At 53.9% G+C, this 24,680-nt stretch overlaps 11 protein-coding genes across 11 annotated transcripts; 5 read left to right on the top strand and 6 right to left on the bottom strand.

Annotated features, from left to right (window-relative positions):
- Positions 1 to 120: 120 nt before the first annotated feature.
- CLUP02_12515 (uncharacterized protein) lies at positions 121 to 616 on the top strand (the record flags this gene model as incomplete). Its single annotated transcript, XM_049291479.1, has 4 exons — positions 121 to 165; positions 237 to 269; positions 324 to 346; positions 409 to 616. 4 exons carry the CDS (start codon positions 121 to 123, stop codon positions 614 to 616), a joined length of 309 nt encoding a protein of 102 aa, XP_049148624.1.
- Positions 617 to 1,096: 480 nt separating this feature from the next.
- CLUP02_12514 (uncharacterized protein) lies at positions 1,097 to 1,995 on the top strand (the record flags this gene model as incomplete). The annotated part of the gene is made up of 3 exons (XM_049291478.1): positions 1,097 to 1,201; positions 1,294 to 1,448; positions 1,512 to 1,995. 3 exons carry the CDS (start codon positions 1,097 to 1,099, stop codon positions 1,993 to 1,995), a joined length of 744 nt encoding a protein of 247 aa, XP_049148623.1.
- Positions 1,996 to 2,482: 487 nt separating this feature from the next.
- Positions 2,483 to 4,600, bottom strand: CLUP02_12513 (uncharacterized protein; the record flags this gene model as incomplete). Its single annotated transcript, XM_049291477.1, has 1 exon — positions 2,483 to 4,600. One exon carries the CDS (start codon positions 4,598 to 4,600, stop codon positions 2,483 to 2,485), a length of 2,118 nt encoding a protein of 705 aa, XP_049148622.1.
- Positions 4,601 to 7,502: 2,902 nt separating this feature from the next.
- On the top strand, positions 7,503 to 7,724 carry CLUP02_12512 (uncharacterized protein; the record flags this gene model as incomplete). The annotated part of the gene is made up of 1 exon (XM_049291476.1): positions 7,503 to 7,724. A coding segment is annotated over one exon (222 nt), but the record flags the coding sequence as incomplete, so codon positions are not given.
- Positions 7,725 to 8,439: 715 nt separating this feature from the next.
- On the top strand, positions 8,440 to 9,360 carry CLUP02_12511 (uncharacterized protein; the record flags this gene model as incomplete). The annotated part of the gene is made up of 3 exons (XM_049291475.1): positions 8,440 to 8,513; positions 8,607 to 9,098; positions 9,156 to 9,360. 3 exons carry the CDS (start codon positions 8,440 to 8,442, stop codon positions 9,358 to 9,360), a joined length of 771 nt encoding a protein of 256 aa, XP_049148620.1.
- Positions 9,361 to 9,552: 192 nt separating this feature from the next.
- Positions 9,553 to 11,435, top strand: CLUP02_12510 (uncharacterized protein; the record flags this gene model as incomplete). The annotated part of the gene is made up of 11 exons (XM_049291474.1): positions 9,553 to 9,609; positions 9,669 to 9,772; positions 9,837 to 9,909; positions 10,047 to 10,077; positions 10,145 to 10,216; positions 10,486 to 10,519; positions 10,602 to 10,759; positions 10,818 to 10,938; positions 10,979 to 11,077; positions 11,134 to 11,362; positions 11,421 to 11,435. 11 exons carry the CDS (start codon positions 9,553 to 9,555, stop codon positions 11,433 to 11,435), a joined length of 993 nt encoding a protein of 330 aa, XP_049148619.1.
- Positions 11,436 to 12,307: 872 nt separating this feature from the next.
- Positions 12,308 to 16,386, bottom strand: CLUP02_12509 (La domain-containing protein; the record flags this gene model as incomplete). The annotated part of the gene is made up of 7 exons (XM_049291473.1): positions 12,308 to 12,716; positions 12,783 to 13,843; positions 13,911 to 15,319; positions 15,391 to 15,593; positions 15,656 to 15,892; positions 15,948 to 16,232; positions 16,319 to 16,386. The coding sequence occupies 7 exons, from the start codon at positions 16,384 to 16,386 to the stop codon at positions 12,308 to 12,310; spliced, it is 3,672 nt and encodes a 1,223-aa protein (XP_049148618.1).
- A 1,136-nt stretch (positions 16,387 to 17,522) lies between these two features.
- On the bottom strand, positions 17,523 to 18,242 carry CLUP02_12508 (uncharacterized protein; the record flags this gene model as incomplete). The annotated part of the gene is made up of 3 exons (XM_049291472.1): positions 17,523 to 17,772; positions 17,952 to 18,062; positions 18,178 to 18,242. Coding segments are annotated over 3 exons (426 nt in total), but the record flags the coding sequence as incomplete, so codon positions are not given.
- A 2,299-nt stretch (positions 18,243 to 20,541) lies between these two features.
- CLUP02_12507 (uncharacterized protein) lies at positions 20,542 to 20,970 on the bottom strand (the record flags this gene model as incomplete). The annotated part of the gene is made up of 3 exons (XM_049291471.1): positions 20,542 to 20,667; positions 20,726 to 20,828; positions 20,942 to 20,970. 3 exons carry the CDS (start codon positions 20,968 to 20,970, stop codon positions 20,542 to 20,544), a joined length of 258 nt encoding a protein of 85 aa, XP_049148616.1.
- Positions 20,971 to 20,999: 29 nt separating this feature from the next.
- Positions 21,000 to 22,291, bottom strand: CLUP02_12506 (uncharacterized protein; the record flags this gene model as incomplete). The annotated part of the gene is made up of 4 exons (XM_049291470.1): positions 21,000 to 21,152; positions 21,214 to 21,364; positions 21,734 to 21,854; positions 22,069 to 22,291. The coding sequence occupies 4 exons, from the start codon at positions 22,289 to 22,291 to the stop codon at positions 21,000 to 21,002; spliced, it is 648 nt and encodes a 215-aa protein (XP_049148615.1).
- Positions 22,292 to 24,256: 1,965 nt separating this feature from the next.
- Positions 24,257 to 24,616, bottom strand: CLUP02_12505 (uncharacterized protein; the record flags this gene model as incomplete). The annotated part of the gene is made up of 1 exon (XM_049291469.1): positions 24,257 to 24,616. A coding segment is annotated over one exon (360 nt), but the record flags the coding sequence as incomplete, so codon positions are not given.
- Between the last annotated feature and the right edge of the window lie 64 nt (positions 24,617 to 24,680).

The following is a 24,680-nucleotide window of genomic DNA, read 5'->3' as shown; positions in this document are numbered from 1 at the left end:
CCATTGTACCCCAAAACAAAAGCTTCCATCAAATTCTGAGATGCCCTACCCAGCATCAAAAAAGAGAGTTCGGACCAAATCATCCGTGTCTCATCTTATCCAGATTACTATTGTCTCGCCATGGGCAACCCCGGTAACCAGTCATCTGAAGCTCCCGGCGGATGGGTGAGCCGGCGAACCTTATTCCATGCGAGAGTCAAGAATTTCGTTCTCTGTTCTGCTTCTTCAGACTTCAGGTCTACTCCTTGCCCCAGACACATAACTTACAAGTTTCGCGCGCAACCCAACGAGCTCCTGACCAATAAACACAGATGATCTAGCAGTTGGTGCAATTCAGCAGACTACGGTACTGGACTTTGGGGCTTGCCCATCATCGGGATGGCGGGCGGATAGAACATGTCAGACCAGTCATCTGACTGACGATGTCTTCACCAATGGCGACTGCAGGCGCGAGGGAGGGGAGGGGAATCCAAGAAAAAAAATGCGGCGGATGTACAATGATGTCATTTTTCTATTGATTGCTCGGCCGCCTATCACCCCGCCACCATCCTTTCCCACGACACCACACGACATCTTTCGATGCCGTCAAGCAACCAACGCACGCTATCCGTACTAATGGGAGTGTAGGGTAAGGTAGCGTAGAGCACGAGTCACTTTTTATCGCCCACGGCAGTCTGACATTGATTGACGGGGCAGGAAAGCTAACCATGGCACACTGACTGGATCGGATCGAGTTTCCCATCACCATTGCCTTTCTTTCTCCCCCATTCCAAGAAGTTAGAACAGGCTGAACGACAGAACAACCAGGACATCAGCCGACGGACGGTGCCGACGTCTGCCCATGTGTCCCCCCCACACCCCATCTCTTGTCCGCATGATGCACTGTTTCCAACGTGCCAACTTGACCGAGACCGAGGCAGAAATGGCAGATCAGAACAGCCCAATAGAGCAATAAAAAAAAGTTGGCAGAGCTGTTGTCAGAAAATCAGCAGACTTGATAATGATGGGTTGAGAGAGTGTGGGGGGCGTCGGAGGAACAGTCTAGAACATCTTTATTCACATCTGCCTCGCTATTCCGATAGGTAGGTATGGAGGTATGGTAGAGGAAACCGAAGAGGAAGCAGCCCAAAATATGTACTCACTGAGTCGATTACTCGCGGGGTGGCTGCAGCTCTTGGCTCTGGGCACTGCCGGTGACATGGTAAGGAGGGGAGAGGTATGGGCTGTTTCGGACCCGACCGCTTTTGCCGGGGGTTCTTCTGTTGCGTATCACATAGTCACACAAAGCGTCAGTTCTCAATCACCAAAGGGTACCCAGCCATAGTCAAGAGAAGGGAATCGGGAGAAGAGGTCAGGTCGCAACGGTTATCATATCTCATACTCATAATATCGGGAACTACATATCCAGCCAAGTATCATGAAAACAAAATGCCCATCCTCCCATCTAAGTAGGAAACTGTGAAGCCAAGAGACCAGAAAATATCGTGTGATGAGTGGTTGTTGGGGGACAGGGAGGGGCAGCGAGTGCATCGCGGTAACTCGACGATGATGATCTTGTGCTCTGGCCCGAGTACTAAAACCCACGTAGCCGTCTTTTCCGTCGCATATCATCATCCCGCATATGCCACCCCTCCCTTCCCGTCTATTCCCCAATCTTTTCAACTGGTAGCCGCCTTCTCTCACCGCCGCTTGTCCGTTCCCGCGCTGGCGAAAAATGTCCGGTCTGTCTCAGGAACAGGGGTCCCTTCTCATCGGGTTCCGCTTGGCTGCTTCAACCACTACGAGCCCGGGGCCATGTGGTGGCCAGACCTCTCTCTGTCTCTCCCACTTCATTGCTTAACTCGAACAAAAACATTTGGTTCCAATCAGACCCTGCCGATCAGCCTCGATCTCGGCTCCATCGTTTGCCCATTTTGTCTGAGCTGCAGGCTGCGATGCCCTCCATTTGGTACTACTGTCATCCGCAGGGGCCGAAGACAACAGCTCAACCAGTGACGATGCATCTGGTTCTTCTTGACGGCGGTGCAGGCCGATTAGTAACGGCGGCGTTGGTCCCGGTCTGTCACAATCCAATTAGAATCAGTTATGGTTCATGTACAAGAGAAGATTGCGTGTAGATTGGCAACAAAAGGGAAAAAGGGAATCCATCTATCTGAGTAAACGCAATGCAAGGTGGCGCCCGTCGAGGGTCGTTGTGAAACGTGTGAAGCGCCACTCCCACATCCCCTCAGTCTTCCAAAATCTTTCCCAGTTTTGTTTGAAAACAGATATAAATGTGGCTGAAAGATGACTTGTAGAAAAATGTCGTAGCGTCGTAGTGTCTTGTACAGGCATTATAGGTCGTAAAAGGAACCGAGGGGTTGAGGGCAGAGTGAGACTAACAGCCCGTGCGGGCGAGGACGTTGTCTTGAGGAATACGATGAGTACCAACAAGGACGAAACACCCCACCGTTCAGGACTGAAGTGCCCTCTCCCGGACTTCTCAGTCTCTGTATCTCCTGTCGTCATAACCAACAGGAGGTGCAGGCAGGTGCCCGGAAGAGTACGGGTTATCGTCGTAGTAAGTTGAACCATAGTCATACCGCTCTCCTCGTGGAGAACCAGCATGAGACCAGTCGTCAGCCCTACTCCGTCGACCACCATGGCCGTCGGTGAGCCTCTTCTGCCGCTCAAGTCGTTTCTGGTGTCGGATTTCCTTCTCGTGTTGGAATTCCTTGCATTCGTGTGTCATCTCTTTGGCTTCCTTAAGCTCAGACCAGGCACCCTTGATACCGAGGGCAGCGATTCCAACAGAGGCGGCGTCTTGCACGAGAGCCTTGGTTTTGAGCTTTTTCGCCTCCTCTGGGCTGAGCCGCCCTTCCTTCACAGCCTTCTGCCTTGAATTGCGTTTCTCCATACTTTGATAGACCCCATGTGCCGCGTGAATGGTGGCAACGGCCGCTAGGCCGGTTGTAATGACTTGCTTACCTTTCATTTTCCTTGCGCGCTTCGCATCATCGTCCGAGTCTCCAAGATCCGATTCGGAGCTGGTGTCCGACTTTCCTCCCCTGCGGCGAGATCGGTCGCGGCGCCGGCTCGTGTATGACGATCTGTCATCGTCGTATGCGTCGCGTCCACCACGTGCGGATCCCCTGTCGTAGTCGTCGTATTCATCAGAGTATCTCCGGGTCATGCCGCCGCGTCGAGAGCTACGGTCGTCTTCGTAGTAATCATCTCGGCCGTACTTCTCTCTCTCCTTTTCCTCCGGGTTGCTGCCAATGCCAATCTTGGCGAGTCGCTTCCGTGCAGAGTCGACAACACTGCGGCTTCTGCTGCGTTGGCGGGGTTTGTCGCGACCATCGCGGCTAGAGGCACGGCTGTCATAAGAGTCGGCGCTGCGGCCACGGCTCCGGGACCGCACGTTCTCGATAGCCTTCTTTGCGCCAAAGGCACCTAGACCGGCAGTTGCCAGAGCAGCCAAGCCCGGTCCGCCGCCTCCGCCGTCGGAGCGAGCGCGCGACCTCGATCGGCTTCGTCCGGTTCGGCGGTCCTCCTCGATGTTGCGCTTGGATCCGTTGATGACCCGGTTACCCACCAGACCACCGATGACGGATTCGGCCAGGCCCAACTTGCTCTGTTTCTCGCCGCCTTGTGCAGCGTCGATGGTAGCCGCACCAGCGGCAGCAGTGATGATGCGCTTTGTCTTCTCGCCCTTCCAGCCGCCGGGCTCCTTCGCAACACGGAAAGCCTCAGTGGCTCCGGCAATGAGAGAAGCCATGGCAGCCTTCTGCATCTTGCTGGCGGCTTCATTTCCGGGTCCTCGAGACTTGGACCGAGAAGATCTCGAGTCAGGGCTGCCTCGTCGGCTTCTAGTGTCGCTACGCCGGTCGTCGCCACCACTGGCGCCTGTGAGAGCTTTGACAGCAACTCCCAGACCAGAGGCTGCGAGAGCGTTCTCCAAGAAAGACTTGTGACCCTTTTTCTCCCTGTCTCCCTCCTCGTCGGAGTAGTATTCGGTGACTCGACCGTCACGGCCGCGATGCATGACATAGGTGGACTTGTCCTCCTCCTTTTCCTTGCGCTTGCCGTAGTACTCTGCGCCCTGGTAGCCGGCAAGAGCTCCAGCTGCTCCCAATGCCGCCGAAGTCAGGTAGTTTCTCTCGATTTCGCCGCGGTGATCCTTGGCTTCCTTTCTATCGTAAAGCTCCTTGCCGCCAAAGGCTAAGGCCGCACCGGCAACAGCAGCCAAAATCTTTTCTTGTTGGTTGATAACGCGCTTACGAGACCTCTCCTCTTCGGCGTAGACGAGGCTGCCGGCTTTCCGGCTGCGACGATCATACTCGCGATCGTAGTATCGGTCCCGGTCGTCATAGCGGGGGTCGTCGTAGTAGCCGGGTTCTGCTGACCGAGTTCTCCGGGAATCTCTATAGCCGGGAGGGGGGAAGTCTCGGCGGACTTCTTCAATAGAGAGCTCGCTGTTCTCTCGGGCACGAGGAATGATCTCGCGGGTTTGGTGAACTTTAAGATAGCCTTCGTCGGCATAACGGGGATCAATTCTCTCCTCACGACGCTCCTCGCGCACGTAGCGACGAGTGCGCTGAGGCTCTTCGTAGTAACTCATGTCGGCTGACGAGAGTGGGCGTGAGAGCCAAGCAGGCTCGGTGGGTAGGTTTCGATTTGAAGCGGGGTGGTGTAAGTCGTATGAGTGAAGTGACACAGTAATAGGGTTTGGCTCGAGTATGCCGCCAGAGATGATGGTTCAACTGGCGAGACTGAAGTATGGTTGAAGAACTTTCGATGAAGACGCTGAAATGTCTATGAGTTGTTAAAGTTAGAAAGATGAAGGACAACAAGCCCCGGGAAGAGATGAAGGAGGGGAAGAGATGATGAGCGAAGACAGGGGGGGGGGGGGGGCGCCGGGGCTAGTAAAAAAAAAGGGGGGGGGAAAGGGCCCAGAAAGGGGGGGGGGCAAAGGAAAAAGGGGAGGGAAGAAAAGAGAAGGCAGGGGGGGGGGAGGGGGAGGGGGAGAGAGGAGGAGGGGGGGGGGGGGGGGGGGGGGGGCGCCAGGGCTAGCTAGAAGAAAGCGGATGGGCAAGGGTCCAGCAAGACGGGAGGGCAAAGGCAATCAGGCATGGAAGGAAAGAGACGGCAGGGACGGGGAGGTCACTTCAGGCAGAGAAGCCAGCCAGATACAGCCACCTTAGGCCTGGAGTGGGCAGGGCAGAACAGGGTTGGGCTGTCCGAAGACATGGATGCGACATGTCGACGACTCAGCGTTGCTCCCAAAGATGCAGCATTTGGAGCGGCAGCGGCAGCAGAAACGGGGGGTGCGGGAACCACCTCAGGGAAAGAAATGCTAAGGCAAGGCATGTTCGATACGGGCATGCGAAAGTACCTCGCCCGCAAAAGTACCGTGAACAAATACTTTTGAAACTTGTTCTTGAACAAAATGGGACCCTTTTTTCTCATCCGAAAGGTAGCCAGCCCATCTACACAACACAAGCTACCGTACTGGCAAAAGAGTCATTTGGACATGCCGTAAAGCCCCCCTCTCTTCTCAAGGTCTGACCGAAAAGAGTGTGCCCTTCTTTGGGTCGTCCAATTTTCCAGTTGCTCATTCTCACATTGGCTGGGCACCGAGAAAAAGTAAGACGAGTGGCCAGGCAGGCTGTCTAGTGCGCCTAGAGACTTGTGCTAGCGCTGTCGTAAGTGGCATGAGAGGACGGGTGCTCCCTGCGACAAACCCGAGGCCGCTGCGCACCAAAAACTAGTGTAAAGTCCAAGGCAAGTGATGGAGGTATGGTGGTGGTGGTGGTGGCTTTGGGGGACTTTGGGAGTCCTCTCCGGTAATCTTGCAAGTATGTAACAGCTCCTCGGGTTTCAAGCAGTGCAGCGTCTGTTACTTGCTCCGAAAGATGGCAAATACGTCCGCGCCTCTTTGTCCGCGAGAAGAACGAGCATGGTAAGGTATGTGCGCGGCCTCCGATGCAGTCGGCATTGCCTACCTGCATGTAACGCCTGCAACTTGTGCCTGTGACCTCGAGCCTGGGGGAGCCGTAGTGGCATATGGGTTCCCTGGAGTATTCTAGCTGGAGGGCGGAGGGGAGGGCGGGACGAGTTGACAACGAAGCAGTAGGAGAGAGTATGACCTCATACCTACAGGCATTCTGGCCAATGAGACATCGAGAATCGCTCTTGCCTTACCTCTCATAGTGTGCCCTCCACTTGGCCGAGCGCCCATAGGAGGGGCTCAAGACCCAGTACCTACATAGTAAGGCAGGAGTCCTGCCACCGAGTGCTCGGTCAGTCCGCAAAAACACCCATTTCTGCTTGCCCACTGAGCCAGGTGATGCCCAACAATGTACGGAACATGTCTGTCATAACCATAATTGAGGATCCCTGTTGATTTATTTCTTTTTTTTTCCTTTCTCTTAATGCCTCAAGTTCCACGAGGTTGGTTTCTCTCGGTAACAGGTTGATCACGTCGAAGGTAGGTTGTGAATATTTTGGGGGTTCGTCGTAATTGCGGCATGATATCATTCGTTTCCAAACAGCAAGAAGTTACCGAAAATGCAACAAACCTCATTCGGTATCTTTCGAGATGCAGCACTTACTGGCCAGACAGAATTGATGGGAACGCGCTAAGGTATGTAGTCGCGGATGACAAGCAGATACCTACTGTGTAGGTAGAATCATAGAAGGGAAGTGATCGAATAGAACATTGAAAGTGGGTGAGATGATTGATTGGGCTGAGAATCTGAGGTGGACTGTGGAGCGAATGGAATGCCCCGCGGTGACAAACTTTAGGAGGGGAACCTGGAAAATTGCTCCGAAAGGGCAAGGGTGTTCTTGAGCCCGTGACGTAGTGTTGCACTCCTGATGCTTCTCAACGGACTACCTACGGAGTACTGGGACTAGTTGCGTTGCGCAGCCACACTCTGCATCGGAAAGTGCCACACGTGGACGATGGATGTGTGGCGGCTGTGGCCTGGTCACTGCCCCAAGGTCTGGACCTTACTTGTCACGTGCGTCGTCTGGTCCGAGAATTACCTCATCCTAGCACGTGCCCGTATCAACGGCGGAAAACGGGAGCACCGGCCGTGGGTGGGGATCCCTTGTTCCTGCCTCCCCAGCTCGAACAATTGCTTTGTGTGATTCGTCCAAAGAAAACGGCGTTCGCCAATGATGCAGCCCAGCTCGAGAGTGTGGACCCACGGCAACTACCCGCCAACCACATCCCTCCACCTCCACTACCTGCCTCGCTTTGCATCTCTTCACCGTAACCTGATTCTTGTGCTTTCGCGCGGGGGAGAAGCGCATTCTCATGGCCAGAGTTCGCTCAAATGCCAGTTTTGCTTTCATCACAGACTCGTCTAAAAGTCTCTGCAGTAATGCCCTTGATTCCCATCAAAGAGGGAGAACGACTCTGAAGATTTTCAACGAGACAAGCACAGCTCCAAGCAAGTCATACAGCCAAAACATTTGACAGAATATCCAAGATACCTGCCTACAGCTGGGGTTTTCTCGGCTCCGTAATTGAATCCTCAGGTTGCTCGACTTTTCCCCAGCCTCCCAAGTTCTCAACAACCCCATCCCACGATCAGGGCCGGCAAACACGCAACCTGGTGCCAATCAGATCCCCTGCTTGCTCGAGTGAGCCAACACCGCTATGCCATCACCCGTGTATCCGTACCCAATTCAGTGCAATCATTCACGTTGTGCAAGGCAAATCCTCTACGACCTGATTCGACCGCACAATGACACACGCAAGCAACCGGGTCAACCGTCAACGTCACGCCAGCTCAATCCCGCCCGGGGCCTCACCTTCACTTCAGCCAGTCACGCCTGAACGGCTCTGCCCTGCCCTGCTTTTTTCTGCTTCTCGTCACGTCTTCCTCCGTTTACAGCTTCGTTTGTTTCTTCCCTGTTCGCGCCCTGCCCGCTTTGCCGTTTGCCCAGCTCAAAGCTGCTTCTGGCCTGCTTCTGGCCGGCTACTACTGCGGCTGCAAGGGCCTCGAAGCACCGAGCATCTCTACCCAACCTCCGCTTTCCAAGGAATACAGACCAGGGTATGTGGGAAAAAAAAGACCAACACCAAGATTTTTGGCCCGCCTGTTTCTTGCCCCTCACAATGGGCAACAAACGCGCAATTCCCAGCTTTCGCTTCCACCATCGCTGTCGCCATGGGTTCCCCATTCGTTCTGGCCTGCTCCGTGGTCGTACCCGCGCCAGCTTCACGGCGTACGGCGTCATTTGTTTCTTGACTACATCACCACGATTTCTCGTCTGTTATTTAAATCATTCATCCACCCTCCGAAGCTGTGTCCCGTAGTTCACCCTCTTTCCCTCCCATCCGCTTTTGTTTGCTTCAGCCAGCCCGTGATACCCCCCTCCGCAAGAACTTCTGCCGCCTTGTCCTCAACAGACCTGTGATACCCATCCCCTCAACCAACAAACAATATGAAGTCTGCCATCATTCCTCTGGCCATTGCCGCCAAGCTGGCTGTTGCCAACCCCATCGACGCGCGCCAAGTGTAAGACACACAGCTTCTCCCGCTCGGGATCTAAAAGATAGCTCAAGGGGAGCTTCGGAGCTAGCCAGACACATACTAACACAGCCCTCGCAGCTCTGACGCCCCGGCCTTCACTGCCGCCGCCGATGCTCTCATCTCGGCCTACATTCCCACTGACCAGTGGGACTCCCTGACCTCGGCCTTCGGCTCCGCCGCTAGCGCCGCCAGCGTCACCGGGGATCTCAAGTCCTACATCTACTCTGTCCTCAAGGCCACTAGCACCCCGGACTGGTTCTCCGCGGCCATCCCGACGCAGTACACCAGCCAGTACGGCGCTCTCGAGTCCGCCATTGAGAGCCTCCGCCCCACTGCTGCCCCGGCCGGCACCCCCGTGCCCACCGTCATCGCCGTCACCACCACCAACTCGGACGGCAGCACCATCACCACCGAGATCTCTACCACCGTCACCCCCGTCCCGACCACAATCACCACCGACGTCGTACCCACGCTCTCCCCCAGCGTCGTCACCGGCACCGACTCTGCTGGCAGCGCCTTCACCTCCACTGTCCTGAACACCGCATCCGAGTCCGCCACTGGAACTGCTGCGTAAGTATTCCCCATATCCTGCCATCGACTCACATGTATCCTAACACTTTTCGACAGTACCACCGGTGCATCCGAGTCCGCCTCCGCAACTGAGAGCGGTGCGTCTGAGTCCAGCGGCGCTTCCGCCACCGACGCCTCCGGCTCCGCCACTGGCTCTGCTGCACCCTCCTCCACCGAGGCCCCGAACGCCGCCCCGACCGCCATGGTTCACGGCCTCGTTGCTGTTGCCGCCGGTGTTGTCGGTCTCGTCATGGCCTTCTAAGTGGGATGAGTGACGAATGTTGAGCGAAACGCAGTAAACGGTCTGAATAATGAGGCAAACGGCATGAAGAACTTGTAGATAATGACTTTTTCTCGGTCTAATTCCCTTCTCTTCTTGGTTCTCTACTTCTGTCGAAACGGCAGATGGCGAGACTTGAGATTAGGATGGTTATGTAATAATGAGTAATATGGCATGACTTTCCCGACATATTTCATCCGAGTCTTTTGTTCGCGTTTCGTGAAACTTCGAGTGGGGCATGATAAGCCCAAACTCATCTTCTCTTAATTCACGTCACTCAAGCGTGCCAGGGCATTTTCTGCATGTATCGGTATGAGTCTCTGGATTTTGGCCCTCTTGTTTCTATGCGGCCGGGTGATCTACCAGCTCACGGTTCCGTGATCTACAGGAGCAAGTAAAGAACCTAGCTTGAGCGTGAAGATATCTCGGAGGCCCAGGCAGCAATGGTACCTTCGGAGACGACAGAAGCCTACTTCAGTTCTCACGGCTGGGCGCTTCGAAATCATCACATCGTTCCTTAAAAGAAGTCATGTAAGTATCATTGGTGTGCGAGAATACAAGCTCTACCAACTAGAATATAAAAGCTGCGAACGAGCTGGATACAACCACTCACGTTTCATGAGCTACTAGTAGGTTCCCTCCGAGATATGAATCTACCGCCTGGATAGCAATTGTTTGCTGAGTCCCTATCCAATCAAGGTAGCTAGCTAGCAGGAAGTGGATCCGGCGCCTGAATAGGTACTCGAGTTTCAACAATCATCGACAGCGACACATGAGGAGGAGGAAATAGTTCTGACATCTAACTTCACCGTGCAGACGCCCGGGCACCGACACGTGCGTAACAGATGAAGAAGAGCCTTTTGTTATACCCTATCTAACCTATTTTCCCCCAACAATTCTTATCAGTTTCTCGGATATACCGACATGTAAAGCGTTTCTCTCAAAGTCATATGATGGATAGGGGGTCGGTTTCGAAGTGGGCGGGCGCCTCGCCCACACCGTTTGGGAAAGAAATTAGTAATTCGTATCTGTCTAAAGAAGACAAACATGGGCTTTCAAATAATAAGAACCCCAATTACGTAAAGGCTATATGCTGACAATAAGAAGGAGCTCTCGTCGTGATCATCCTTTCCTCTTCTCGGTGACAATACCCCTTGATAAAGTGCCAGACTAGGACTGGGCATTGACAAACTCGTACAACTGTAATAACACTCATGGGAAAGTATACTTCAGCGAGTCAGTAGACATTGCCCGACGATCAAGAGGCATACATGGGTTATATACACAAGTCAACGTCGATACCTAGATCCTGCGGTTGGAGTGCTGGAAAAGGATCACGCACCAGCAACTTCGAGACCTCGAAGAGGCCGTCCCATCAAAAGTAAACGACCACATCCGTGGTAGGTCCACAGTTCGATCTCTTGAACAATTGAGAACAGCAACTTGCCTACCCCGTATGACACCTCACGACTGGAACTTTTCGACCCCCCAGCCAAACACCACCGTCCCTAACCGCCGCTGGGAGATCGTGATATCCATGTCCACAGCCTTCTTACCACCGTGCAAAAACCTATGAAAAATCAAAAACATACAACACCAGGTATTCGCTGGTCGTCACCGACCCAACTACTAATCCAGCCCTCATTGGCTTATCTATGGGAGAGCGGACGGGATCCCGAGTTTTCCAATGGGTATGGTCGTATGTGGTGGTTTGAGGGTCTGAGGTCGAAGATATTGTCGGAGACCACCATGCAGGAGGAGCAACATGTCGCTTCCCCTCCTCCACCACCCTGTTCACATATATCGAGAGTTGACTTGTAGGGGGTGTGTCGCCACAGCTAGAGTGGATAAATCAGCTGCCAGTGTCTGGTTTCAAGGGATGTTCGACCCACTGCTCTACAGCCCAGCCAGGGAGGAGGAAGACAGCGCCTCTTCCGCGATGAACTCACCCACAACGACGCGACACGACTTCAAGTTACACCATGTGAACGCCATATACTCCGATTTATTCATTTTTAAGAGGTCCTAATCATGCAATACAGCATCAGCTCGACTGATTTTGCCTGATGATGCCGTCTCTTTCTTTCCCTTACCCCCCAACCCCCGTGTGTGCTCATGAGCGAATGAAGGAAGGAAGGGAAAAGAAGAAAGAGGAAAAAGTCTAGTAGAACACCATGGACCATTGCCTCCAATTTCTTGTGACCGCTCGAATGCATTTCATGCCCATAAACCTTCCCCTGTTTCCCTGTTTGTGTTTTCCCAGAATAAAGCATGCAGAAGCTATGTGCAGTTAAAAAAAAAAAGGTAAAAAAAGAGGAAGAAAACTTTTTTCTTCGTCTAGCAATGAGGCGAGGGGAGAGAAAGGAGGAACTTCAAAATCCATCCATAATGAGGAGAAACCGCCAAATGAAAGTAAGACCGATCCATGACTTGTCATCTCGGACCTGTATGCCGAGTTACGCCGGAGAAGAGACTTTCATCAACCCGTGTCCGAAGCTGTCTTTGAGACGAAGCTTCTACATTCCAACGCAAGAGGGGCGAAGCCTTCCTCTTTGCCTCATTTTTTTGCCTCTGATTATTCCCCCCGTCCCAATTAATTCCGAATCAAACCTCCCATGGGTATGTCGCTGACCACCTGGTAGCATATCTCTCTGTGCTGCGGCCCATCCCCCTTTGTGAGAAAGAAGCAGATAACTTTTCCAACCATTCGAAGACGACAACAACTGCGACCTCGTCCCGAATGACCCCCAAAAAACGTCGCAGATTCAACGATACTGGGAATATGCGCTCGGTGAAATTGACCAAGACGGAGAATCGAGCGACCGCAACCTAGGTGGGTCTATCGCAGCTTGTTGTGGAAAAAATTCCAACAAGAGTTGCCCAATCCGTAAGACATCCTCGTCATTGTAATCGACTCAGATGCTACCTCTCAAGGGGTCTCAGCTGTCGCAGCTAGCCTTTTCGCTTCTCCATAGAGAGACTCCAGATTGTCCAGAGGATATTTTTTGTCCTCTTGTAAGACCGCTTCATAGTATGCAATCAAGTGCTTGAGGCCAGTTGTGTTGATGGTTCCCCCAGTGGCGTCCGCCACTGCATATGCCCGAAACTCCTCAAACATCTCCAAATCAAAATGCCGGACCAAGAAATGAGACCAGAACCGATAAAGGGATTTCATGTCGCCGGGGATTTCCCCGGCTAAAGTATCTTGCCGTTGGGAGAGCGCGCGCAGACGGAACTCAGGGAATGGGATGTCGTCGATGGGAGACTCTGCAACCGAGTTCTCTCCTCGAAACCGCATCAGCAAGTGTGCGCGTTGCGAAGGACTCGACAAGTTGCTGCTGTCGTCACCACATCCTGATGCTGCCGCCTCGCTGCCACAGCCCACGACAATGCCTTCGTCCAACTAGGACTGGAGGGCTTCAGCAGGCTGAGCGTGGTTTCCGTTCGTCAAGGGTGCGCTCTCTGTGTGGGCAGAGCCATTGACGAGGGGCTGGGCCTTCTCCGTCTCCGCCGAGGCCTCGGCCGTTTGCTCGGATGCGGGACCGGGCTGGAATTCGGGGACTTGAGCAGAAAGCTGTGTCTCGGCAGCATTGCCGTTCACAGTGCCGTTCGGCTGTCCACCCTGAGCCTCGGTGGGGTAGGCGACGTAGGTATTCTCGGCACCATTGGGGTAGGCAGCAGTCGGCGAGATAACAGGGTAGTCGCCGAGCATGCCGTGGTCGTAGTGAGCGATGGCGTGAAGGGAACGGGGGTAGAAGTACTGAGGTCCCTCGTTGCGGGCAGCATCGAAGCGCAGCTCCATGTTAGGGTAGACGAACTTTTGCCAGTGGGTACGAGATCTCAGTCTCTCAATGCCATCGTCGCCGACAACGTAATCCAGCTGGGGGCACTCGGCAATAATTGCGCGCAGAGTCTGGGCATCGGCCACCGAACGAACCCTTTGGAAGCCGAGGACAAGCTCCAAGGGCACGAAACCCTGGCTGTCCATGTTCTTGCGCAGGTAGGTATCCTTCAGGAGGTTCTCGACGGAGAAGTAGTACTCCATCTGAGGGATCATGATATGTCTCGTTTGCTCGTAGAATGCGGCATAAGAACCCGGGGTCATGGGAACTCCGTAATCCCAGGAGACCTGGTTCATGTTGGTCTGAACTTGACGCATACGGCCAGAGTTCGAAGGGCCACCAGCACCACGGAACGCTCCAGAGCCATTTGACTGACCGCGGCCGCCACGACCACCGCGGGACTGGGAACCTCCGTAAGAGGATTGGAAGCTGCCGCCCTGGTGGAGGGGAGGGCTGGCGTACTGTCTGGGGCCTTGGGAGCCGAAGGAGTTGCCGTTAGACATGTAAGAAGACTGCTGAGTGTGCATGGGCATGTTTCCAGGGTGACCTCCGCGGCCTCGGTATCCGCCACGGCCCCTATCGCCGCGGCCTTCGCCTCTCTCTCTGACAGGACCGGCCTGCTCCTTTCCATGGGTTAGCATACATGTTGTAGACGGTATCGCAGGATAATCCAGGAGGAAATCAACTTACATTGGTGGCATTTGACTGCGACTCCTTGTTGCGCTCGCCAGAGTGGGGCGCCGTGGGCTTGCGTTGCTCCTTGCCGTTAGAGACTTCCATTGAGGCCCGCTTGTTCGCAACAGGGGGCTGAGAGTTGGCTCTGGCCGGAGCGTTACCGTCGCGAGCGCGGTCCCGAGCTTCGTTTCCAGCCTTGGTAGGGGCAGCAGTGCTGGCCGGCTTGTCAGCAGAGGCAGCAGCAGCAGCAGCGCCGTGACCGCCACGAGAAGTAACGTCGCGTCCACCACGAGCACCACCTCGTCCTCCCCGAGAGCCTCTAACTGAGGGGATGGGGGTGGAGAACTGGACAGTAGGGACAAAGTCCATACGCTCCCACTTGTCTTTTGAACGTCCCTTGGCGCCGGCATCATCCTGGGCCTCGACCTCTACCCGCTCAACCTTCTCGAGAGGCTTGCGCTTCTCCTCCTTGACAATCTCCTTGACCGCCGTCTCAGGCGTAGGCCATGAGTGAACGTCGCCAACAGGGGGAGGGACCTCAGTCAGTCGGCTATCTCTCTCAATAACCCTTGAGCCGCGAGCACCGTTTCTTCTGGCGGCGGCGTCACCATCGCCAGCCTTGCGTTGAGACTTGCCGGCAGCAGTGCCGTTGGTGGCTTCAGCGCCGTCAGCGGACTTGTTCTTCTTCTTGGACTCCTGGCTGTTGGGCCAGGTGTCAACTGGGGTAGATGCACTGGTAGCACCATTGGCGGTGGGCAGGGTGACAGAGGTCTTGTGAGCCGCAGTCTCCTTGCGCTGGGTCCAGATGTTGACCGAAGGAAGCGGCGCCTCGACGAGCTCAATCTTGGGCTCCTCCTTCTCCTGCTCTGCGGCCTTCTCCTTCTTCGCATCCTCACTTGACTCTTTTCCGGCCTTGCCCTTTCTCGGCTTCCTAGAGCCCTTCTTCGGCTCGGCCTCGTCAGTCACGCGAGTAGATGCGCTTGCCGACCTCACACTCTTCTCACTTCGGCGGGCAGAGGCTTCGGTAACGGCCTCCTCGTCATCGCGTCGCGAGTCGGTGACGGAAGCGGCGGCAGATGGTGTGTTCGTGCTGTTGGCCTCTGCTTGGGCAGAGGAAATGTCCTGCTTGGCAGCCAGTTGGGCCTTGAGAGGGCTATTTCTCGAGGACTCGTCGTCAACGGAGTCGGTGCTCTTGACAGCGGTGGGCTCGGCAGCCGGTTGTTCGCCATTTACTGAGCTCGCGGAGTCCTTGCCGTTCTCGGTGGTCTGGGCCGCGGGTGTTGTGGCCGCCTGACCCTTGGCGGCTTGAGCGTAAGAAAATGCAGTAGCCATCGTGTCTGATGCTAGGTCTGATGCAGAAATAGGCATGCCTCGAAAGACTATTGGGTATAAGGGACCAGGGAAGATGATCAACTGATCTAATCCTGCCAGGCCCTGAGGTAGTAGCCGCGAACGGGCTGTTGTGTATCCTGCTATTGGGTAAACCGAGGTTTACCAGCAACTCCTGAGACGGAGACAGACCGGAGAGGGCGAACCAAACCTCTCCGCGTGGTCCGAAGAATGAGTCGGTCGGCGGCCTGAGGTGCCGTGAAAGGAATCAGGAGCCGGTTGACGTCGTCGAAAGCCGTCAAAGATTGAAGTAAACGCAAGAATGTCGGGACGAGCAGGTGCTGCTGGTCCAGTGAAGCCGGAAGGTGGCTAGAGTTTTTTTCGGGGCGAGTGCGGAAACGAGCTTAGGACGAAGGCACGCGAGGACTGACGAATCAGTAGGATCGAGTGCGCGAACGAGATGGTATGAGGTGCGGTGGAAGCTGTGTTCCTCGTAAACGAAAAGGGGGGAGGTAGGTTGAAGGCACGTCAACGGAGTGTGTTTTTTTTGGGTTGCGAGAGGCAAGCGAGGCGAGACGTTCCGGAGATGCTCGGGCTGCGGCGATCCAAAGAAAACGTGGAAGACGGTAAACGCAAGGCTTCGATTGGAGGAGGGCTTGGTTATTGGCCTGAGGGGTCTCGCTGGTCGTGTACGAAATGTCCGCTATTGTAAAATTGGCGAACAGAAAGGTATCGACCGAGCAGGACGAGTGAGCAGAGGAAGAATGACCACAAGGATACCGGTAGGGCAAGGTTTGTGGAGGAGAGGGATAGAGAGAGAGAGAGATATGTGCGGTTGTGGGAGAGGAGGAGAAAAAGGCCCAGGAATAAAATCTGAGGCCCGAGTTTTTTTTTTGTGAATGAATTTTTTTCTTCTCGGGAAAGCCACTACCAGGTTGGCACTTGAGGTAAAAGGTGGAGGCAGCTTGGTTGACCTGACTTTTTAGCGGGGAGGGGGGGGAAGGGACGCTGGCACAGCGGGTGATTGGAATTCTTTGGTGACTGACTGGGACCTGGAGGTTTGGGGTTGAGGGAAGGGACCCCAAGGCACTGACAATTCACTGAGATGCGGGAGGTGCTTCATCCGCGGGTTTCCATGTACGGGAGTACCTTGGTGATTCATCTCAGGGCATTTACCTTACAGGCAGGCGTACCTAGGCTTACCTTACACACTGATGTTAAGCAGGTTGAATGCAGGTCATTGTCGGTGAAGCAGGGCATGCACCACCTCATCTCATAGAAGACGCGCCCAACCATTCATCAGACTTTATTACAAGACACCCAGCGTATAGGAAGACGAAGAGGTAGGTGGTAAGGTGAGGTAGGTAGGTAGGTAGGCAATTTGAAAGTCTCATTCATCCAGAGCATCCAATAGGTCCATGTCTCAGGCGATGTGCTGTGAGCAATGGGAATGAAAGGACGGGACGGGAGCAAACCGACCTACCTACCTACCACAGTAAGGTGAGGTGCCTCACGGTAGAAGTGGGAGAGCGCGCAGGAGGCCGAGGATGGAGGGGTCACCACCGACTGACGTGGGTTGGGGCGTCCAGGTGCTCCAGTCTTGTCTTTGACGGGGCGGGCGGTGGCCGAAATATTTCCTACCTGAGGCCGTGAGGCCGCTGGAAGGGACTAAGGCATGGTACCTCGCGAGACCTGGACCAGTCAGGAAACGCGGATACTCAAGGCTTCCGATGACATGGGTAGGCTTAAAGTGGCCGGCAACGGCAGAAATTACCCATCGCTCCGACCCGGCAGGGCAGGGTAGACAAGCAAGGCACTGATTATTACATACCTTACCTTACCTTACCTTACGGGGTACGGATACCTTACACTAAGGCAAGGCAAGGTAGCAACAACAGGGCACAGGCGTGACAAGCAGGAAGCAGGAAGCAAGACGCACCGACGGGACCGGCATGACACAAAGATTGGTGGTGAAGGCAGCCCATCATTGGATCATGACCTCGGTGTAAGTCAGAAAAGGTTGGGTTGTGTAAGGAAAACACACGTTCAAAGGACAGTACTTGGACGAAAGGGGGACAAAACAAAAAAAAACAAAAAAATAAATAAAAAAAACATATACCAAATTACCCCTCCCTCCTCTCCTCTTCTGGTCAATGGCCTCCACCACGGTAGCACGGGTAGCCTGTAAGTGTTAGTCTTTGCGTAGTCACCACCTCGCTTTGCATCAAACCGAATCCTAGGATCTCTCTACCTTTTTGTGGTCATTGGATTATTTTTTCGCCTACCTTCCCAACTCCTTTATCCGTATCTACCCCGGAAGTGGTCTGCCCGCTTCTGCTCCTGCTTCTTCTTCCTGCTGGCTGCGACCTTCTGCATGCGTGCCCATCCCATCCATTCCCCTCCGGTCCCTTGTCGGCTTTGGTGGGGTTGCGCGAATATAAGTCGGTTGTTCACCAGGCCAAGGCAATTTCTCTCATTTTTATCATGTGCCTTTTTGTGTGATGATCCTTCAGCTTGAGGCTTATTCGCCCGTGTCGCTTGTATCGTACTTGGTCCTTAGGGGTATGTTTAAACTCCCTACCAGGTAGTGTGGATCTGACCAGGGCAAAGCAGTGACTCTCAATGGCCAAATTTTTGTTCAACGTGCACAAGAATCTCGAAAGTAATGCTGCTGATGTAATCGCGAGAAGCATGGGCGAAGATACCTGACAAGGGGGTTAAACTTTGGCCTGATACCGTAGTATGTCGCAGAGCGCTGTTGTCGATGTACAGACGCACCTCACAGCGCCGAAATGCACCGCACCTTCCGCTCGAGCGGGCAGATGGATGGTTTCGACTCTGCTGCAAGTCAGACCTATGTAAGTGGGTAGCTGGGCCCTTCGAGGGAGGGCAATTCCTCGTCTTGCCATTACTACCTTAACACATCGGCGTTCTCGTAGAAGTTGCAAATTACCTAAAAGGGACTCTTTGCGAATTCCAGTTGTTATGTCCAAAGTAAGGCAGGTGCGTCGAGGCGGTATGCACTTTCCAGTTACCTTTCGAATGGCAGGCGTCATTGGCTATATCGGTACGTACCTTGACGCGGAGAAAATGAAGACTGAGAAGCCCGCTTGACTCTTGGAATCTTCTCTATTTGCATATTCATAGCCCACGCACAATTCCTCTCTTTTGTAATGATGGCCGGTTGGACCGCATCTCCTCTGCAGTCTGCGTTGTATCTAATCCTCTGGATCTCTATGGCTAGCACTAAAGAGGGGAACGGTGAGCGCGCCTATATTTCTTGCTGTTTAAACTCTAGAATGTGGATTACATAACCGCGCCCCCTATCTGACGTTATACTTTACTTTGAAGCCCTTGTCCCACGAGCGTTAACTGAATCTACCTTACTATTTATAAGTACGAATATGCCGCATCGCTGTGCTACATACATACACCGCCACAGAGCGTGTTCTTGGTCATCTACCTTTGGCCGACCTTCTTTGAACGCTTTGTTTTCGGAACGACTTCCGGGCCCTTTTATGCACTGAGGCGGGCGTACAAAGTAATATGCCACGGTTTGATCCGTCGAAGCCTCGGCTATATCAGTTGCGATGACCACCTCTCTCACATTGATCGCATTGGCTGCCTTTGTCATTCATCATCGACGCCTTTGAGGTCGATATTGGCAATATCAAAGACGACGATTTGCCATGTCCAGTCGCCTACTGAAACGCGGTGGGCAATTCCCGACCCCGGTCGAATTCTTTCCATCGTCTTCTTCATTTTGGTATAATCTGATTTTTCTTTTTTCGAACAACAACCCGGCCCACACCTTTGATACAAAGTTGCGCGTTCGTGGTTCACCCGACATAGCGCAGCCTAGTAATCCAATGCATTGTGCCCTCGTCTGTCTAGAGCCGAAAAGGCTTAGCAAGCCCTGTGCAGGCTGTCAAAAACGATTCAGGCCAGCCACACTGGCTAGACACCTTTGCTTATACTGTCTCGACCTCCAGCCACCGCTCGAATGGCGTAAAGGGCACAGTTTGATGCAGAAAGCTGGATGATCTTACCCGGCATCCTTCGGAAGGAGCCCGTTCGGAACAACTTTTTGCAGGGAAAGCCAAGTGGGACTCGCGTTAACGACAGTGAGTCTCGCCGTCTAGTATATTGAATATTCGATGTTGATAGACAGGGCACAGGAGTTGTCGTGCCTCGTAACCTAGTCTCATCGAAAAAGCTCATCTAAGAGGGTTTGCGCACAAGCGCCTGAACACGGGAATTTCGGCCAACAACCTGTTATTTCCCACTTCCCTCTTCGGCGAAGCTTCCCAGCCTCCCAGGATCCCATTTCACAATGAGTGCTTCTCCACCGGGACCCTTGGACGGTTATCTTTTTTTCTCGAATGAAGTGGACTGACTCGCCTTCCGAGCCTTCCTGGCCGTGCCGGGATCCACCGTCCGAAGTGGATACTCTTTCGGTGACTTTTCCATACCCTGTGAGAGCCTCTCTCTCGGCCTCTAATTACCATTTTTCTCAGCCTTGCAATGAAACCAACAGCGGGATTTGATAAGACCAATTCAGGGTACCCCTGAGCACTGGAAGTATCACTTGAGAGGTGAAAAGAGATACGGAAATCACCACGCCATGTCCTTTTCTCAGGGTTCTCGGCAGAGGCTAATCCGTCGATCATTGTGGGGCCGAGCTGTCCAGAGACCCTTAACGAAGAAAAAAAGAAAAAAAGGAGAATACAAAAAAAACAAAGAAAAAAAAGAAAAAAAAACAGAAGGGGCATTCACACACACGGCGCCTAAAGACCTCCAATCCGTAGTACGAGATACATCTGATGAAGAGCCGGAATCTTGTATGCCCGGAATTTTGCGATGTTTCTAAAATGCTACGTAGTTCCTTGTCTTTCAAGTCGAGAGTCAAGATGTGCAAGTGAAGCTCACTCCCAGCTTAGTCTCACGACTTTCCACCGAGACTGCTACCGTGCGAGGTGGGTGTGTATAGCCCGCAAGTGACCAGTCCTCACGTTCAGATTTGATGGTCAACTCAAGCCAGAACAAGGACATACGTCTTTTCGATGTGGAGAGATGGTCACTCGATGGCCATCATTCAAGAAGCACCCGGCAGAGAGAAAAACAAAGGCAGTTCTTGAGCGTACTGTTGAAGCCAGCAGAAGTTTATGCGCTACTTTTTGGCCATTATAATAAGTCACGACGAACGATCGAGATGGTTCACAACCTCGAATATCTTGACCGAGACAGAAATCCACCGGGCGAAAAATGAAGCTCCAAGCCGAAGAGGAAACTTAGCCCCTGAAGGAACACGGTGCCCCTAGTTGAACTTGGGTATGTGATCAAACGATGCCGGGTTTCTTCGAGAGTGTAAGGACTCCTCACTGGAAGAGAGTTGATGTCCTGTCACTGTAGAGGAGTTGGCGACGTAAGCCGGAGAGAAAGGCTGTAGATGGGACTCAGATCCTAGACGGAGAACAAAATAAGATGATCGTGGGCGGAACACAGAATATCATACCGGGTCCGAGAGATCGATTCAAGACAAAGTCATGGCCTCTCTTATTAGTGGCGAGTGAGAGCGGCCAAGAGTGCAGCCGAACGCCCTGACTACCTGGTACATTTACGTGAACCACATTTCGACATCTGCCTTATTTCGACACACTTTTTTGCCCACTCTGTATGCAGACATGAAGAACAATGCCGACTAGCTACCGTGGTACAATGATCCATAATCATTTTTCGTCTTCATCTTACAAGGTGTACATGAGAGCTCCAAGCTCAGCCCGTCATCCAGGCAGCAGCCCTTCTGGCGCCAAACGTGGTGGCCAGGCGCAGTCCACTCGAGCCCATGGGGAAGTAGCTGACTAGGTACCAAACAAGGCAAGCCAGTTGGATGACAGCCGAGATCAAGGTCAAAATGGTGCTGTGAAGCTATGTCGGAGTCAGCCGGCGTGCTTTCGCCTCGTAATGATGACAACGTCATGGAACTTACACCGAGAGAGAAGTACATGGAAAGCCCAAGCGATCCGAAGTAGGCAGCAGTGAAAGGCAAACGCTGGCCGGAGACAAGGTGTTTCACGTACGCCATCGGGCCCATGACGGCCGCGAAGGACGCCAGGAACAGGAGGGAGCCAAGTGTCCATCTGGAAAATGAGAATGTGAGCAACAGGTACGCAACTCGAAGATGGCGAACGCGAACGCCGTATCAACGCTAAGCCCTCCGAGAGTCCTCATCACGCCGTTCGATCACCGGATAAGGTGTTCATAACTAGCTCGCCATGCAAGATCATCTGGCATGAAAGGCGGGTAGATAGAGAGGGGCAAGGCTACATTCGGGTACGGCATAATAGGTACCGATCCAAACACACCTTTGTCGATCTGCCGCGCCGGCAACTAGCCGGGTTGATAAGCACCCGTGGGGTGATCCTCCACGGAAGCACGGAAGAGAGCAGAATCGCTTACGACGAGGCAAAGGGCAGAAGTTGGAGAGAAAAGGGAGCGAGGAAACTCACAGAATCACAAACTTGCGCGGCCGCACCGCTACTACCGGGAACAAGGCGAAGCAGATGACGAAGCAGGCAAGGGCGCCCAGGTTGCAGGCACCAAAAATGAGTAAACGATCCCATCGACTCACTGGAAGTGGAATATACAACGTTAGCATGGCTGTTCCGGAGAAGATGAAGCGGACACGACAACACCACCTCGTAAACCCGCCTGCTCACATGGCAATCCGAGACATGGGAAATCCACAACTAGAGGCCATGCCAGTTGCAGGGGAGCTGGAAGCTCAAGGATGAAGCTGCCAGAGGTGGTGGGACGGCGAAAGCATACAGATGAAATGACTCACGCGTTGCGAAGCCCTCCTCCTCTTCCCTCCTGTTGGCAGCAGGCAGAGGCGCGCCGGCGCCCTCGGTTGTTGGGAGCTGGATATAGCTGTTGTTTCCAAAGGGGTTGAGGGACTTGATCGAAGACATGAGACCGGACTGTTGCGCCGTATTGACGGGCACGTCCTGGTCCCGTCTTGACCAACCCAGTGAGTTCATCGAGTCTCTGAAAGAAGCGGACGCCATCGTAACGGTGGAATATGGGAGCCGAGAGATGCAACTATGACGTGCTAGACGCAGGTGTCGTTACTCCCGCGGAAACCAGATAAATAGCAAAAGATGCACGCAAGAGCGGGAGCGTCCTCTCTGTGCGTCGAGCAATATGTGGTCAAGTGACAGGCGGCCCTTGACAGTATCGGGGGCAGTCCGCTCGGAGTCGAGTTGCGGAAAGGCTGCTATTGGGTGGAGAGCGATTTCGGGGTGGCCTCCGTCGAGGGTGCTGGGAGAGCACGGGAGTAGATGACTGGTATAGCGCGGCAGATGAGCGTAAGGAAGACGGGTGTTGAGCTGCTTCTCCACAGCCAAGATGGTCAGCTTGGTTGATATACAGGGTCATGGCCCATGATGGAGGGGGAGGGTCGGAAGGCGCATACGATTAAATGTGCACAAGCAGGTGGGCTATTGAGAGACCACCTGTTCGGTTTGTGATGCGACGTAGGCTGGTCTTGATCTCTTGGTGGTGGCCTAGTGTCCGCGCGTACCGCACCGTGTCGTAATAACGTAAGTCTCAGAGGCAGACGCAAAGACGAAGGCGAAGGCGAAGGCGAAAAGGCAAACGGCGAACGGCCTGAGGATGGAGGGGGGCTAAGGCGGCTGGTACACGAGGTTGATAGCTTGATGAAGGGGGTGGGGAGGTGATGGAACGGGACGGAGGTTGAGAGAGAGGCAGTCTGGCAGAGGAAGCAAGGCAGGGTGAGCTTGAGAATGTCTCAGAGCGAAGCAGCGCAGGTGTACCAGGTGCGGTTGAATTCGGCCAATTAGCGGCTGCATCCTTCCCCGGACACACAGACCACCTGTCGGCTGGAAGTACGTACCCATGATCCCCCGAAACCCGGTCTTTCAGCCAACCAACACAGCCACCAGCGTTATCGAATTTCTGGTCCAGCACCTCACCACACACTCACCTTGAGACCTCGACACACTTGAGAACATCCAGTTCCATTTCCTCAGAGTCTGGGTGGGCCCACAAGGTCATTCTTATCCTTAATCGGCAGCACATGATTGGAAGCCTCCCCCTACTCCACACCCAACCCGACCTTCCACAGGCGCTTTGCAACCTTTACATTGGCGCAAGAACCGCGATTCTGACAGGTTCACCATCTTCTACGTCGTTGATACAGTGCGGCTGCAGCTCTGAGACTTGCTGCTGGTAGCCGTGCAGGAGGGGGAAAGTCGAGGCCGCATCGAGTAGGTGAAGGCCACTTGGGGTAGGATTGCCGCCGGCACTCACTGCGGAGCGGGCGATCACATCTTGGCCAGGGGTGGGTTTTCCCAGCAGATATTCGTCCTATTATGCCGTAATGGTGGTGGTGATGATCTGAAGAGGAGTAAAACGCTTGGGAGACAATGTTTGGGATATTTGTCACTGCCGCTGGCGCCGCCCATCTAATCACGATACTCTTCAGATGTTGAACCAAGTTCGCATGTATCTTGCGTCAAGAGCCCAAGTTACACACAGTATGTGTACGCCACAGGGGACAAGGCTCGAGAGTGGTGCTTGACATCACAGCGGCGGCCTCTCGATTGTCTAAGGTGCTTGCCAGACAGAGGCATGAGGGTGTGTGTGTGCATGTGTGTGTGCTACCCCAAACGGGATATACCCAAGATATCAATGTATGCGACAAGACGGCGGTCAGGCTCTTTGTCTTTCTGTTAAGCGAGTTATAGTCGAGGCAGAAGGCGATAAGGCAAAGGTTGGAGGCGGTGAAGATGTTTGCACACGTTCCAGATGTCGCGAGTTTCCAAGCTTCTGGCACACACAAGTCTTGTATCGACCTGGTGTGATATCTCAGATTCGCGGATAAGAGCTCTCCCTTCCATGCCTGAACTGAATGCCAACAAGCCGACATCTTGGGCGTCGACAAGGCTTCTCCTAGTAGGAATGTGTTTGCTGGCGGGGTTCGCGCAGGGCTCCAGAGCTACGTCGTCCAACTAGGAGTCAAGCCGGCCATGGACCATGAGCGCCATGGGTAAGGTGTTCTGCGGGGTGAATCGAAAACTGGTTTCTAAACAAGGCGATGCGAAATGAGACAGAATCCCATATCTAAGCCAAGGGCATTCTGGGGCGTTTCTGGCCTCGGGTTCCTGGCCGGGCAGTCTAGGGGCCATGGAGCAGCCCAGTTTTAGATGAGTTCGTGATGTCTTCTTTTGAGGGAAAGCCAGACATTTCAAGTGCATGACCACCTTATTCCTGCCGATCCTTAAACAGGTCCCGATGAGCGTCGTGAGTCGTCGCGGCCGGCGCGGGTCCAGTAGGCGGGTTAGTTGTCTTAGCCGTCTGACTTGGAGGCATCACGGGGTCCGGGCTGCCCTCCATCTCATCCCGACTCGGACCAAGAGGCTGGCAAAACGTCCC

This window comes from Colletotrichum lupini, chromosome 6 (assembly GCF_023278565.1).
Source record: "Colletotrichum lupini chromosome 6, complete sequence".
In the NCBI taxonomy this organism is placed as follows: Eukaryota; Fungi; Ascomycota; class Sordariomycetes; order Glomerellales; family Glomerellaceae; genus Colletotrichum; species Colletotrichum lupini.
The sequence above is the reverse complement of the archived record's forward strand: the minus strand, read 5'-3'. Positions and strand labels throughout refer to the sequence as shown.